This window comes from Epinephelus fuscoguttatus, linkage group LG16, assembly GCF_011397635.1.
Source record: "Epinephelus fuscoguttatus linkage group LG16, E.fuscoguttatus.final_Chr_v1".
NCBI classification, from domain to species: Eukaryota; Metazoa; Chordata; class Actinopteri; order Perciformes; family Serranidae; genus Epinephelus; species Epinephelus fuscoguttatus.
Window position 1 is genome coordinate 21,730,033 of NC_064767.1, and position 17,021 is coordinate 21,747,053.

Below are 17,021 nucleotides of genomic sequence, written 5' to 3' on the forward strand. Positions count from 1 at the left end.
TGTCACTTTCAGGTCCTTCTATTGCCCTCTAACTCATTTTACGCACTTTCCACTCCTCTCATTCTCCGTCTATTTACTTGATTGAATTGCAGCGCTACACTGAACTTGGGAGGAAGGGTTTTTAAAGTACCTGAAAAAACAATTTAAAGTTTACGAGGGGGAAAAAAAAAATCAACTTTCCGAGCTGTATAAATAAGAAATAAAATGTAAAATAGGATATCTATTGTATGAAATGATTACAAAAAGATGCTTTATATTCCTCTCCTGCCACACCTTAGCTTCTCCTCTACAGCCTTCCTCTCTTTCATCCTTCCAGCTTTCCAACTGTGCCTTCTATCTCTCTGTGACTCCCTCCTTCTCAATCAATACTCGATGCCTCCCTCCACCTCATCGCTCCCTCTGAGGTGTCAGATTGGTGTGACTGCAGGCCCTGCTTCAGTTACACTGCACAACAGGTAAACACACTCACACAGATCTGGCTGCATCTCAGATGTAACACACATCTCTGGAAGCTTCGCTTGGGTAGGGCAGGTGTGTGTGCGTGTGTAGTAGAAACAGTGGGGAACGGGAATCGATTCCATCCCCCAGCGATTTCCTGTTAGACTGTACAAAGCTAAAAAGGAAAGACACCCCCCGCACTGAAAAAACATACTGCTTCTCACCAAAAACTATCTCCACAGTCGGCATACACATACGCTCTGGGGCTAATGAGATCACCGCTTCATGCTGCGATGCCAGCAGGAGAGTATTGTGAGAGTGAACAAATATTGGAAACAGATAGGCATTTGTACTGGAATTCAGTTTTTCCTCTTTGCTATGCTCACCAGCGCTGCACGGCTCAATATGTATTTTTACTGGAATGTAGGCAGTCCACTTACCGAAGCAGACAAGTGTCTTTTGTTTACGGAGAAAGTAGGATGGCTGACGAGAGAGCGCAGAGCGCAGAGGCACAGGGCAGAAGGTCCTGGTTGGATTCAACATTTGAAACAGTTGAAAATAGATGCATGTTTAAACTTTATTCACCAGGTGCTGCACCTGACTGTCTTTTTCCACTAGTCACACCGAGTATGTTTATACCCACACATAACTCATTACTGCGAATAATCAGATGTGGGTAAACAGGTTGATTTAAGTGTTTACATGACTCAGAGTATCAGTTGTTGGTTTGAAAGTCAGTATAATGTCTGACAGGATGTCTAGTGGTCAAAGAAAAGTGCCACAAAGTAAAACATTTTAAGAAATAAAACAGACCATGTTGTTGGTGTTTATTGTTTCTTTTTGAATTATTAACTGCATGTTCTACTTTAAAGTTGATGCACTCGAGGCTGATCACAGTTTTGTCTATATTTCATATCAGCAGCAGTGAATTACTTACAAAACTATAAAAATCTGGACACAAGTAATTTAATATTTGGTCCAGTTTGATTTAATAAAGTTTTGTTTTGGCAGAGAAGTGCCAAGAAGTTGCTTTTTTGCAATAATAGAAATAACAGATTATGGTACATGCACTTAAAGTACTATCACAGGATATTAAAGGAGTGAATTTAACACCTAAAACAAAAAAAATGTCTTATGTATTTGAGGCCGAAGGGAGCTGACATCCTCTTTCTGCAGAAAATCCATTTAGAAAAGACAGACTCATTAAAGCTGAGAAGAAATTGGGTACAAAACATTGTCTGCAATCACGGTAGCTAATATCACAATGTAGGACCAGTATACTGATGAGATGGGGAGTTTGGTAACTATAAATATATCAGGGTTTTACAGCACTTGATGTACTTATAATAAAATAAAATCAAATGGCAAACATATCCAATCTGTATAAATGCCGATTCATATTTCACAGTGCCAATGGTAAAATATTTCCATCTTTAAAATCAGAGGGATTGCCCAGTTAAGGTTTTTACATATCTAAATGTCACCTTGATTTTGCCATAACACACTCAGTGATATATAGCACATGGAAGTTTCCACAGGACAACCACAGTCATGTGGGCTATATCGTAGGCAACTGGACTTCCTTGCTTTCCTTGAAGACGTTTCGCCTCTCATCCAAGAACCTTCTTCACGTCTGAAGCTTCAGTTCTAATCAAGCTAGTCCAGTTGCCTACGATATAGCACTTCACCGACACGACAACCACAGTCCACAACTGCGAAAGAGCAGCTCTATCAGAGGGGTAGGAGGGACGTGGCGTGTTCGAGCCCACCTCGACGGCCGGTTAACACAGACAAAAGTTGACCCACTCACTCAGCCAACCAAGATTTTCCTACCTGAGAGTCAAACTAGCAAACCTGCTTCTTTCACCATTAGCCTGCACAATCTTAACCTCATTAACTTTATACAATGAAACGCTCAGTCACCAAGTTTTCGAGTTCAGCTGCTATGTGGTCAACCCAGTTGCCAGGATAAATGTTGGTATTGTATGTTTCTGCAAACCAGGAATATGTTACATTTCTACGTTATTAGGTGGTGGAGTTTTGCATGTTCTCCATGTGTCAGGGTAGGTTTTCTCTGTGTACTTAGGTTAACAGGGAAGTCCAAATTGCCTGTAGGCATGAATGTAAATGTGACTTGTCTGTCTCTATGTGTCAGCCCTGTGATAGTCTGGCGACCTGTCCAGGGTGTACCCTGCCTCTCGCCCAGTGTCAGCTGGGATAGGCTCCAGCCCCCTGGCAACCCTGAATGGGATAAGTGGTTATGGATAATGAATGAATGAGTCAATATGTGGAAACTTTATGTTTCTTTACGTTTCAACAAAGCTGTGGTTAAGGTGAGGTTATGTTTAGTCACAAAAACCACGTGGTTATGGTTAAGAAAAGATCATTTTTGGCTTAAAATATCCACAATCACTGCTGAAAAAGCAGCAATGGCCAACCAGTTTGTTGTTTGTTGGTCTGAAATTGCAGTTTGGCAGCTGGCGTGCCTAAGTGTCACGTCATTCACCATCCCCTCCACCTCCTGATGACAAAGCCAGCTCACTAAAATGAAAGCTGCAGCAGTTTAGAAATGTTGATATAATACATATGAAATGTACAAATGTAACATATCTGTGGTTTGCAGAAAATGTACAATGCCAACATCTTCCTCTGGCGACTGAGCTGATGTGGCAGCAGCTCTGCAGCCTGTGGAGTCTCGTGAACAAAAGGCCTGGAGGTGTGCTAAGTATAAAGCCCTAAGAATGGACCTGCTCACCACAGACAGAGAGGAGACAGAGCCCAGAGTTCACACACACGTACGCAAACACGCAGAAATGTAGCCACGGGGAAGAGGAAGGAGTTCAACCAAAGACTCCTTCCAGAGGATAAAGGGATGCGTCTAAAGCCTATAATTACATATGCACACACACAACTAAAAATCCAAAAATCTCTTTCCATCCATTACACCACACTTTTCCCAAGCAACTGGATCACATCTCGTTCAGAAAATATGAGGCTCTTCTTGAACCATTTCACCTCGCGACTCTTTGTGTTTCTGTGTCTGTCTTCTTCTCACTCAGTTAAGGTAAACAGCCCGAGTCCAAGCCCCACAGAGCATTGGTTGTTACAGCAGCGAATCAGCAGGAGGTGGGCAAAGTATGTGTGCAGTGGCATTTGTGTGATTGCATGTGTGTGTGTGAAGGCATAATTTGCCCTGCAGTTTGTTTGTTTGTTCTTTTTAAATCTCAGAATCGGAGACAGAGCCCGAGGCCAGAGGATAGGGCTGGAACAACCATTTACTGTACGCGTGTGGGTTTGCTGGGCATGTGTGTCGGGCAACACGTGTGCATGTGTGGGTAGTTTGCTTCTTCCTGCTTATGAAAACGCTGGGAAGGGTTTCGATCCCCCTCTCCCCTTTCCTGCTCAAGGGTGGAGAGGCTGTGTTTGGGTCTGCTTGGGTCACTTCCAACGCTGAGCTCCAGAGTCTCAAGTCCAGACCCTAACAGCTCATAACTAGAGATTACACACAGACAGTGTAGTCTTCCTGCTAAGCTCCTCACACACAACACTTCCACGTGATGATCCAGAGCAGATATTGTTGATCGAAACCCCAGATCTCGAACCGAACCGTAACGAGATGGACAGATGCAATGAGCGAGGGAAACACCTATTGCAGGGAGATTGCACTCTATTAAGCCTGTGATGAATGTGCTGGGTTTTTCATCCTGATGGCCGCATTCATACTCCATGCTGCTCAACTGTACGGAGCCATTATGCACACACACGTCCACCGAGCATGTGTTCATACACACATAAGCAGGACAACCCAACTAGCACTATATGGGTTGTTATTCCTGGCTGAAATTGCAGCATTCCACAAGCCCCTGCCTGCAGATTCCAAAGGGTGAGTGTATGTGTGTGTGTGTGTGTGTGTGTGTGTGTGTGTGTGTGTGTGTGTGTTCGCGCGCGTGTGTGAGGACATGAGGGCAGCCTTTTGCTCCCGTGTGTGTCAGTTCCAATCTGGACCAGGCAAAGCCAGCCGTCACAGAGGCAAACTGTCGGCAGCGGCACAGAGAGGAGGAGGAGGAGGAGGAGGAGGAGGCGGCCTCCTTCAACAGCTCCGCGAGTGAAATCCCTGTGTGTGTATATTCATGACGGATCTAGACCACACTGTGATGTCTTATTCATGCCGTATCAATTCATAATGATCAGGCCAGTCCCCAATGTGAAGACGCACATACACACACACACACACACACACACACACACACACACACACACGTGCATGATTGGGACGGTCATCGCAAAAGAACTTGTGTGCGTGCATGCATGTTTGCTTGCACGAATATTTAGAGCATCAGAGCTGGTATGGGTGAGTATGTAGAGCAGTGTGTACCAGACGCTGGACACACACACACACACACACACACACACACACGCACACACGCGCACACACACACACACACACACACACACACACACAAAAACTGCACTGATGTCCCAGCGCTTTAGTGTGAATATTTAACAAGCCTCAATCCATCTGTTCAATTATTCATGAGGAAGGACACAGAATCGTTAGTAAATATAAACACCGCTGCTTCTCTCCTGCTTTCGCCACATCTTTGCTCCCGTCTTTTGCACCTCTGACCGTCTCGTTCTCTCTTCTTTGACTTTCTTCTTCTTCTGTCTGTTTCTTTTTTTTTTCTTTCTCTCTCGCTCCCCTTGTGCTGCGGTTGTGAATATTTCAGATGGCGGAGTGGTTTTTAAATTACCCCCTTTTGGCTTCCGCTCTCCTCACATGGTTTGGTCTGCATTTCTCTCTCACACACGGTCCGACTCGTAAAGAAAACAGCGACAAGCCATAAAAGCCACTTTTACCAGCTGACAAGGACAGGGGCAGGAAGAGGGGCAGGGGCAAGGAGTTAAGACCTGCCTGGTATTTTTCGGTTGGTCAGGTCAGGTATTTCATACTCCTGCAAAAACTCCCCTGACTTCCAGAAAGTTAGTCAGTTCACCCAAATTAGGAAACGCTGTATATAGCCATACGAATGGTTTTGGTTTTATTTACTCAGGTTTTGATATATCTGTCTCTGAGTTCTTGCCCAGTACACTGGTTTTTAATGGTGTTTCATGCATTGCAAAATTCCATTTTAAGAATTCAGCAACTGCATCTCTTTCCAAAATTCAGTGTCCTAGTTACTCTGCATAATTCGCAGACAACAATATAAACAATTTCCACTTCTTCCAAAGAAAAGACATGTTGCTGTCACATTATTTAGTGTTGTGTGCACCTGTGGTGCCTCGTGACAAGAGGAAAACCACCTTACAGCGTCATGTTATTTTATACTACTTGGCTACTTATCTCTACTCCCTTTTGTTGAAACTTAAGTGGTAAAACACGGCTTACAAAACTTCTATAAAGAAAACCGCTGCATTTTCTGGATGGGAATGAACCTTGTGTGTGCGTAATGTGTCACTGCAGCCTGTGCAGCAGTCTGTCGGCCATACTGGGATCTCGTCCCAGGTGAGTGGAGTACAACAGCAAGTTGGGCCACCCACGCAACCATAGTTCCACCGTGGATCCAGTCCGGACAGCTGAGGCAGTGAGGCCTATGGCTGTATCAGCAGAACAGAGCTCTCCATCTGCATCTCGGCTGCGTCTTGCTGCTGTCGCACCCCTCACTTCAAATACATTACGTTACAATACGATACAATGTGATGCAATTTGATGCAATACGATATACTTTATTGTCCCTGTAGGCAAATTTGTCTTAGACTCAGGACATTTGCACCATTAGCTGAATAGTTCTTCACGGCTGCTACAATAAGCTAAGTGTTAAGTATTGGCTAATTCCGGTAGCTAGCTACTGTGCAAAAAAAAAAAAAGGAAACGTAAATCTGAAAAAAGGAAATTTGTACTTGAAAAAACCTATAGAAATTTTTTTTTGTGAGAGTGGGAGAGAAGAAATTTGGAGACTACTCCACTGGAGCATCATTTTACATGTTTTGGCCCACATGAATGAAAAAAAAATCATAACTTTGGGTGAACTGACCCTTTAAAAAGACACTTTCTCTGATGCAATCAGGTATTTTGCTTTCATTGTGTCTAAAGTGAACTTTACTCACTAAAGTCTCTGCTGGCAGTGTTTACTTAGTGTCAGACAAACCACAGTCAAGAAATCAGGATGTCTGCCATGGATGGCACAGAAACCTCCTGATGAAGAGGGGTTGCCATGGGGACTGCTGCCAAGCGGGGGCCCAAGCGGTCCTCTGAGGGAGAGGGAGAGAGAGACCTAGCACGTCGAGGCAGGTCATTCATAAGCAGAGACAAAGAGAAGGAAACGACAAGACCAGCTTGGACCATTAACAGCCTGCCAGACACACATGCATGAGACACACACACAGTGCACTTAAAAACAGTCACAAGGGGAAAAAAAACACACATTCACATCAGTCTTTCAGCCAGTCATACACAAAAAGTCAAAAGTTGAAAGAGTTAATTTCCTGGCTTTGTGGCACAAAAAGTCCTGGAACACCACAGTGAGTTTACAAGCCAATCAATCTGCAGCATATGAAAAGGGGAAAATACTGTATGTTGAATGGTAACAGTCCAAAACAAGTGGGAATACTGAGACTGCAAGTTGATTTATAGGTTTAATGATAGTGCACATTATTTATTCTACATCTCCTTCCCCCAAACAATTCTTTCTTCTCACAGTGAGCTACCGTTCCCTAAGCATCAAGCGATCAACAAACAGAAAACACAGCATCCCTCCAACACAAACACAGAGCAGGCAGCTCCGCATCAACACATAGTTGAAGCCGCTCTTTTATCTACAGTCAAAGCCATATAAAGAACGTAATCCCTCGTGTGTGCTTGCCATCCACACATTAGCACACAGAGATGTAATTATAGTGTTATTCTGTGTGTGTTTGTGTCTAATTAGTGTTATTTACATTTTCCCTCTCTTTCTCTCTCTTGTGAGTGCGCGTGTATGCATGTGTGTCACCCCGCCAGTATTTCAGCATGTGTTTAGGGTTTGTGTACGTATCAGCATACCCGTCGTCAAGCATTAACACGAAAATGAAAGATCTACGAGTTCCCCTCTCCAATCCTCTGCCAGGGTTTCCTCAGCTCCCCTGTAGAGCAGGTACCACCACACCCTTCCCTCCACCCTCCGCCTCCTTCATACCTCCCGGGGAGATACACAAGGGGAAACCTCTCTTAACCGTCCCCTCACCCCACCACGTGATACCGCACCATTAATGAAAGCAACACCCCTTCAAACAAGCCTGTGTTGTTACCCGCATTTGTTTGTGGCAGCAACAAGCAACACAGTAATCAAAAACCGCAAAGTACCCCTTCGCCTCCTCCTCCCCCAGCCCCCCCATCCTGAGCCCAAACCAGATGCTATTCCCCGGGGCCAGCTATCAGGCTAACTGCTCTGCACTCCTCCAACTCCGCTCACCTATCCCTCTCTTTTTTCCCCCCCTCCATCCCGCGGTCCTTCCTTCCTCCCGCTCTCCCACTGCGAAAAGACACTAATTACAGACATGGATGAGTAGATTACAGATCTGAAGTGCAGTGGAAGTGGGATGAGGAGAAGTCAGGGGTGGTGGGCTGGGGGCAACAGGTCGTTAACAGTGATGAATGCAACTCTATTTTCACTGTTATTGTTCACTGATGTTCTGCGCAGCGCCTCTCACCACCGCACCGCTGTTCCTGTGCCTTTCTCGTCTACGCCATCCATCACAGGCAGCATTAACTAACTCTAACTATCTCTAATCATCTCTAATCAATTCCAATTATCTCTCCTCTGCCCCTCATGCATCAGTGTCTCTGGTATCTCTCAGGCAGCGGAAGGGACAGAGGAGCGGGGGCGTAGATAAAGAGGTAGGCTCTCAGAGTATGTGGCGCTGTAAAATATGAGCACTATCTCAAATCTCTGAAACAAGAACACTGTTTGTTTTCAGCCAACTAATGTTTGAGCTTTTGCAGAATTATTGCAAAGATAAAAATGTTATTATTTCCAAACACGATTCTTTTTCCATTGGTAGGTTTTACCAGCCATTTTTCAATATCTGTGTTCCAGCATGAACACATGAATTCTTTCTCCATCTTCCCTTTGTAGTTTAACCTCATTACCCCGTTAGCTTAATGACTACATGGGAGTCGAGTGTGTAAAAACTCCCCACAAATCAGCGGTCCTCTGCTCATTTAACTAACAGCCTTTTATTAACCCGGCTAGCTTTTTCTCAAAAGTTTAATGAGAGCAACGATCTCATCTGCTATCCCTCCCTCCTCCATCCCCTACGTCCTTCTTTCTGTTTGTCCTCTCAGCGGGACGTCTAAGACAAACAGCCACTTTGTTACACAAAGCTTTTCCTCAAACCCTCTCTCCAGACTGAGCAGAAAGAGAGGAAAAGAGGGGAGTCAAAAGAGACGCAGAGGAAGAGTGTAAAAAGTATAGAAAAAGGGAAGGGGTGCAATTAATCCTGCGTCCAAGAGAAGAGAAACCATCTGGGTTAGTGCTCCACCTGAGGGCAGCGGGCTTTCACATTAACCTCTCTTGTAAGGATCATAAAGGCAGACCCTAACAAGCCCCGGTGAGCACTTTGAGCAAGTGCAAAGACACACACACACACACGCACAACCATAGACTCTCTTTCTCTCTGTCTCTCTCTCTCGGTCATCCTCAGACACACACACACACACACACACACACACACAAATACGCACATGAAATAGTGCAAAAGTCTTCCTCTGGGAGTTGAGAACCTTTTAAGTCCATTAAAAGCTGCTGGCGGGAGCGAGACAAGGCTGTAACCTAACCGCATCAGACTGGAACCAGAACCCACGGTGTGGCCCAGACACACCGCTCAGGAGTTAAGAAACACATTAGGAAAAACCTTTGTCTTCTACTGCTGTGCCTGATCCCACGCTACCAGACCTAATTTTTAACAAGCAGTAGAAGTCCCTCATAAAGCAGCAACTGTCAGTCAAACACAGGCACCATGAAGATTGCATTATTTTCGATTCCACGGCCCTGGATTGTACATTTGTTTTAACTGCAAAAGAATGTACGGTACTTCCACACCTGAAAAGCTTCAAGGTCCATTACAGTTCTCTTTTATCCAGCCAAGGATAAAGAACAAATGAGTGTATACACAGACACATAGCGAATTGATTAAGCAATGTTAAACAAAGTCTCATTCTCCAGAATGTGGCAGAAAAGCCAGCGCTAGGTTTAGAATAATGAGCGTGAAGTTAGATTGGATGAAACAGGGGAGCTGTGTTAGCACAATCCTCTGGCTGTTGGCAGAGCCCGCTGCTCCAGATGGACTAATCACGCTTGTTCAAGGCCATCCGCTGGTCTGGAAGGCCTCGGTCTGCTCTGTGTCTGTTCCAGCTCGACAGACAACCCACTGCTGCTCAGTGTAAGCGAGCCACAAGTAGGCCAGCCTTGCCCCCTAAGGATGAGGCTTTGCCCTGAAGCCCTACAGGTTGCTTTTGTCATAATGATAGGTGACGCGAGGAGATAGTTGCGAGGAAGTGACAGATAGATTCAAGATGGTGTTAAACATCAAACGCAAGATAAACAGATGGAGGGCTGAGGCCGGGATCATGGGTTAGTAGTACCACAATGTGGATTGAAGGGAGGGAAATGATTTTTCCATGTCCCACTGTTTCATTATTCCCAGATGCTCCAGGTAATCTGAACTGAAATAATGGGAGCTGGAATGATCGGCTAGCAACAGGGACACTGATTATCTCAAAAAAAGAGAAGAAGAAAAAAAAAACACTGAGCCTTGTTGCAGATGGGAATAAAAATTTAGCTCTACTGTGGGATCGTCTCACTGCATGGGGTGAACAAGCGTAAGGATGTGTGGGTGTGAGACAGTACAGGATTGGCCTTAACAAGTGGAAATCGAATGAAAACTGCGATGACACATCTCATTCATACGACGGAGTACACTGGCACGGGGAGCTTTGGGGACTTCTCCTGTGACATAAACGACCTCATTAGGTAACGCAGACGTCCTTTCACCTTGAACTGAGTTCAAAGTCTTAGTTCTGGTCCCAATGTCACACCAACTCCCTGTCACCAGTGGATTCTCTTGAAGACAGACTAGCACATATAAACTGCAGATGACTTGGCATGAAGGCTTAACGATGTGCAAAGAACTCAGATTTCCACTCATCCAGTTCATCTTGCCTTACAGACGGTAAGTACAGTGGAAATCACACTGTACACTTTACACACTTCACCTAATAAGTCAGAATGTTAATGAGACCTGACGGCATTCCAGCGAAGAGCAACTGAAGCTTAATTGTTCTTTAATTGTGTTTAAACCACACCGAAGCCAACATTCATTTGATTTATTCCAACCATGCTGAGCAGTATATTGTTGAACGATCTCTGAGCAACACTGGTGGCTTGCATAATAAAGGAAAGACAAAGAGAGATGGCGTGTGCACTGACAGAGAAGAGAAAGTGTGTGCTCAATTGAAATATGAAAAGTGAATGTACTTACAGTCGAGACAGGGCAGGGTTCTTCTGAAACAGCAACTCAGGAAGCTGCTGCAGTTGATTACGGTTCAGCCGCCTGTGGCAGGGAAAACATATGATCAACCGGTGAATTTGTGTGTGTGTGTGTGTGTGTGTGTGTGTCTATGCATGCGTGCCCTTCTGTAGGCTGTGAATAATTTCTGCTAGCTGCCATAGAATTGGCTTAGCCACAGGCTATTGTGTTTCAGTGTGCTCTGAATGTCACATAAATATCCAACTGAAAGTTCAGGGGAATTAAACTTCTAGTCAGAGACAGCGCCGTAAATTATCTCTGCACAGTTAAATTACGATGCTGCGCCTTGTAGAACTCAGTGCTCTGCTGACTTTCCCAGAGAAACGGAACAGCAACCTTCCCTTTTAAACAAGTGAATTACATCCACCAGTTATCTGAGCATGAACAGATTTTATCTGGGGTGAACTATCAAAACAAGATGTTTCTAAATAACATTAAGAGAAATGGATGAGACCATTCAAGCCCAAGGAAGCACTGACAGGAATGGTGGTTGGCAAGAGACTCCATGTCAAACAAGTAACGTCCAGGACTGGCAGGCTTTATGCAAATACAACAATTAAGTCAATGAGGAACAGACTGTTGCTAATCTGTTGGAAACCACAACTCTCTTCTCCCTGAATGGCCCATTGGAGGCACATGGGAGTGAATGCAGTGGCTGTGGCACAGAGAGGCTGCAAATCTAAAAGGCGGGCCGCTGCCATTCCTTCAGACACATTCAGACAGATGTTGGGACCCGTGCCACTCACTGTATACACTGAGAAGAGTGCTTGGCCAGCTGAGGTGGAGATTTAGTGCGTAATGGGCATTAATGGTCTGCTGCCGCTCCGTTCACAGTGAACTGTACCTGCTGGTGGGTTAGTGGCTTTTAAACATTAGAGAAACGAGCCGCTTAATTTCCACATTGGTCTGGCACATGAATATGTCTACCCAATGTTTGGGATCAGTTGAATGTGGAGGAGGAGGGGAGGCGGCGAGCTGTACATGGCCCCTGAGTTTGGTAATGTAAATTGTTAATGTGGGTTTCAGATTGGGGGAAAGTCTTTCATAAGTTAACCGCTGTGTGTGCATGACGGCATGTGTCCATAAAGTCATCTGCTGCGCAGGTTTCCATGTGGGTAGCACTATTGATTTGCTAATGAGCTGGTTGAGGTGTGGTCGGCTGTGTTTGTCTGTGTGTTTTCCCAGCAGCTTTACAAGCTGTCGAGGAGTCCTGGTGCTGTCCAGATGAGCCAGGGTCTGCGGTGGGGGAGGCCTCTTAAGCCCACATATCCCACTGAGGGCATTCCTGTCAGGCAGAGCTAATAAAAAAATACTCCCAGCCCACGCTGTACCCTCTCAGCACCATCCGACCACAATGCAATGGCAGGGAAGTGTCTCACACTTGATACACCATTTACGGTCGGCTCCTCCTGTTAGTCTCATTACACTCAGCTAATACAAGAACTGAGTACAGATCAGTAATACCGTTGTCATTTAAAGTTCAAGTTCAGAAAAGAAATAAAAATGTGTTATTTCTGGTCAGGCTATCTTCAGACAACCCTGGGTGGTACTCACAGTCTCTCCAGCTCCTTCATGTCATCGAAAGCCCCACGCTCGATCACAGTAATCTGATTCTCCATCAGCTGCCTGCAGAGAGAGGACAGAAAGAGAGCCTCAGAGACGACATGATACAGTGTGTCTTTGACTTTTTTACGAGTCTGTGAAAGGTCACTCAGGCTTTAACAAAGTAAAGGGGGCTTTGGGGTTTGGGTGGCGGGCCTTCTTGCAGTATGTATATTCAAGCTGGGTGCAATATATTCAACACACTCACACACACACACACACACACACACACACACACACACACACACACACACACACACACACACACACACAAAGGGCAGTGGTGTGGACTGAGGGCACAGTGTGGAATCTTGGCAAAAGAAGCAGGTATAGCAGCCAGGAAAGTTTCTAAGGTGGCTCAGAAAGTGTGGGTCCGGGCTCTGGTGTGGTCCACTGGGTGTAGCGGCTGGGTGGAGACGAGACGAAAGGTAGGCAGGGGGTCAGAAAGTGTGAGAGGGGAAACTGAGGTGGGCTCCAAGGTTTTTACAACTGGCACAATCAAGGGAAAGTAGGCTGTGTATGTGTGTGTGTGCTTGTTGGATAGCATAGTTGGAGTATCACAGTTGCAGGCAGTGCATCAAGGCTATTAGTCATACACAAACAAACACGGATGCACACAAACATACAGTACAAGCACACAAGCAGGAACACATCCTTTCCTCACCTACACTGCCAAAGCTAATGCACCAAAAAAGAGGCTCGGATGGTTTTGGAAGTGTTACAATAACACAAGGCCAGGAAGGAGAGAAAAGCGTCCAGCAGCCTTAGAAGCAACAAGAGCTTTCCTTCATTACGTATACAACTGTTCTGTGTTGAAGGCGACCTCTCATGTCTCCTGTGAGGCCACGCCGCGCTGCAACTCAGCAGTCTGGGCTTCCTCCCCATCGAATATAAATGCTAATCACTGTTCGCACTCCATAAACAGAGAGAGAAAAGTGCAATTCACCTCCGATCTCTTTCTCATGAATTTAGATGGAAGTGAAAAAAAATCGTGATGAGTACTTTTGAATTGAGAAAACTTTTTTTTTTACAGACAGTCTAAGGGCGTGTTGCCTTCAGTTTCTCTGATATCTTTCTTTCTACTTTTTCCCAGTTGTTCCTCTATTGTTCTGCGACTCCTCACACACACAAACACACACACACACACACACACACACAAACAGACACACACACTGCTGATGTAGGCCAGCCAGAGCCAGACCAATGGCGGTAAATCAGCTGTGTTGATTTTAGACCGACAGGATGGATGGCAGCTGACTGTAAAGATAAACCTCTGTTCCTGTTTGGCTCCTTCTGAGGGTTGCCCAAGGGTCAGAGGTCAACCCGCTGTTAGTCTTTACACTGTTGCCACACAGAGGTCACCCCTCCCAGCACACAGAGACAGACTTCTTTCTGGTTGCCCACACAGACATGGCTCACACCTACACCATGTTTATCATGCATCATGTATAGAGTTGGCTGACATTTCAGAAAGCAAGCAGCACATGTGTGTAGCACAGTGGTGGCTGCGAGGGTATCAGAAGCTTTACAGCAAGGCAACGGCTGTCTGTAGTACCCCTGCAAGGAGTTGTTTCCTTCTTACTTGCTGATGACAAGCTGACGACATGAAGGCATTTAACCTCAATGTCAGTGTAGAAGGTGGCGCAGAAAAGGGGGCATGCACAGGAAGATGAGAGGGGACAGGGAGCGGTGGGAAGAGGAGGGGAAGACAGGGGGATGGGCGGTTCACGATGAGGCTTGAAAATAGTCAAGCCTCGCTGGGTAGTGAGGAATTATGTGCAGCTCGTGTTACATTTAAAAACATGTTCAGGTCTACACAGCTTCCCCTCAGGCAGTGTTTTTAACACCTAAGGCACTGCTCGCAAGTGTGTGCGCTCACATGCACACACATAGACACTTTTACAACTACTTTAATAGCTGAAGTCACAAGTGCTGTTTAATTTCAACACAGAGGGAGTCAATGACTTCACCTGAATGTGTTAACAGTGTTGAGAGCCTATTTAGGATTGGCGCTTGTGTACACATTACATGTTGATGTGTGGGAACAGAGGGCAAGTGAGTGTGCGCGTGTCTAAGGGACAGTAAGTGCTACTACAACGTACAGGATACAGTGAGAGAGAAGTCCATTACTTAGCTAGCTGCAGTCACACAGTGGCTTAATGTACTCTGGAGTAGGACTCTTGACAGAAGCATCTCCACTTCACTGGGTTTATGCTAATTTGAGCAGCAAGTCTGTAAAACTTGTGAGCTCCAAGGTTAGATCCAGCTCAGGTATGCATGAATAGATAAACTCAGACACGGACACGCACCGCAGATACACATACAAACATGTCGTCATCACACATGAACATGAAGGGAAGTACTTACAGAACTCGGATGTACTTGAGTCCAGCGAAGTCACTCTTGGTGATGCGTGTGAGGTTATTCCCATTCAGCTCCCTGCAAAGACACGCAAACATATATGAATAATTTATCTTTATTCTCCCTCTGAACCTGTTCAGCCTGATGACTAAAGGAGCAGACTGTGGCACGGAGGCATCTTTGTCTACTGATACCTGAGTAAAAATCTTATCTGAAGTTTTGCAACACACACACGCATGGTACACACACACACACACACACACACGCACACAGTGCCTCAAGCTGTTTGCTAAAGCATGCCACTGGTGTAATATATGCTGAGAGTGTCCTTAATTGCTTCTGTTTTTATGAATTGCAAATGACTTTAGATGTTAAATGTAACATATATTGACAGGTGGAATCAGAAAGGTTGTGTTAGAGGCAAGTTCACGCTCAGTTCCAATTCCTCCGAGAGATATTAAGAGGTCCTATTAAAATGGAAGCCACATTTGAGCTGCCTGTTTGTCTTTCTATTCAAGCCCTCTCCCACCGACACCCACAACCCCCCTCTCGCTCTGTCTGCCCTGTCCTTCTACTATTGGTGAGGATTAGTAAGAGCCAGCGGAGGGGATTTGGGTAGGGCCACAAGGCCAGAAAGCTAAGTGCTGTGGATATAATGGGAGCAGCCTCCCTGCTGAGAGCTGGCCATCGCTGCAAAGGAAGGAAGAGACGAAATAGTTGAAAAGGAGAGGTTTTGAATTCATTGTTGGGTTCTTACGAGTTTACCATCATTTAATGGCTACGATACCAGCACCAATGCTAGTACACTTAAAATGACACAGACACCAATAGAGTACTTTAATTTAATACCATAATGTGGATAGGGTGGCGATGCTTTGGTGACATCTCGGCACGCTGAACTGCTAAGTCTGTCAATACGCTGCACTTGACTTCACCACACCACAGACTGTATGGATTGTAGCTATTACTGCAGGAGTGTGAGCCCTGCGCCGGGGACAGTTGTTTGTCCACTCGGCCGCCCACAGACATTAAGGGGCTGTACACATGCTGCGTTTTTTTTGTGTGCTTAAATAAATTGCTTTCAATGAGGATGCATGGCAGGTGCGCTCAAACACAAAAGCAACACCATCGCAGTGTGCACGCATTCTTGAGCGCCTATTTTTCAGATTAACCAAGTTCAGCTTTTGGAACGCAGGAGTGCGCAACGCATGTCATGTGACAAGGAACATCTTTCCCTTCTTCCATAAGTATCAGTCTGTGGTAAATATGGAAAAGTTGATCATTTTGGTGCAGAGCTGTCAGAGCTTTTCATCTGTCCCATGGACGATATGCCCACATGCAATAGGCCTACACACAAACGGCACCAGGAAGAAGATCAGCTCAGCACTCAGGACTTCATGTAAATAGGCTGTGATAAGGTACTTGTTTAGGTTGCTTAGCAACCTAAGACGCAACCTATAGCCGTACTCTTGAAAGTTGACTCAAAAAAAAAACCAAACACAGCAGTGGTGCCCAGAGCCAGACCTTGCTTTTTCCAGGAGGTTAAGGACACAGCATGTGTATGGTCCCTAACAGTGCTATCTGTTAGCATCATATGGTTTTAAACGGGTTCAACAACAAATTAAGCTGTTTCGGTGTGCGTGAGTTTGTTGGGACTGTTTGTTTGCTTGTTGTTGGATGTTAGCTGCTGCTTTGTTAGTTTGTGCTAGCCCCTGCAGACACTGAACTGACCGTTTGCCGAAGAGAACCGCTCCAGAGACGGCTGCAACAGGAAGTATACTGATCTGATAGATGGGATGATCCTGGATCAGACCCCCGGTGCAAAAGGATCAAAAGCAGGTATCGCTTGACTGGAGATGTTTCGGTACTACTTGGTACTGGGTAGTAAGTCTTTCCAAAATGTGATGTTGGAGCATGCTGAACTTGACTGTGGCAGCCTCACTGGTTCAGTCACCTCTGCTCATGTAAGAAAGGATTGTATGTTGTCCTTTGTTGTTGCGAAAGACTCTGGAAGATTCATATTTAAGCTCAGTAGCAGGTTGTATTCTCATGACAGA

At 45.4% G+C, this 17,021-nt stretch overlaps 1 protein-coding gene across 4 annotated transcripts in view; it reads right to left on the bottom strand.

Moving 5' to 3' along the window:
• The window catches only part of slit1a (slit homolog 1a (Drosophila)), a 111,004-nt gene that overhangs the window by 82,604 nt on the left and 11,379 nt on the right, over positions 1 to 17,021 (bottom strand). For all 4 annotated transcript variants that reach the window (XM_049601406.1, XM_049601405.1, XM_049601408.1 and 1 more), the window contains exons 2-4: positions 14,971 to 15,042; positions 12,556 to 12,627; positions 10,954 to 11,025 (exon numbers count right to left, since the gene is read on the bottom strand). In XM_049601406.1, the coding sequence (XP_049457363.1) occupies positions 10,954 to 11,025; positions 12,556 to 12,627; positions 14,971 to 15,042 (216 nt within the window). The remainder of the gene's footprint in view (positions 1 to 10,953; positions 11,026 to 12,555; positions 12,628 to 14,970; positions 15,043 to 17,021) is intronic.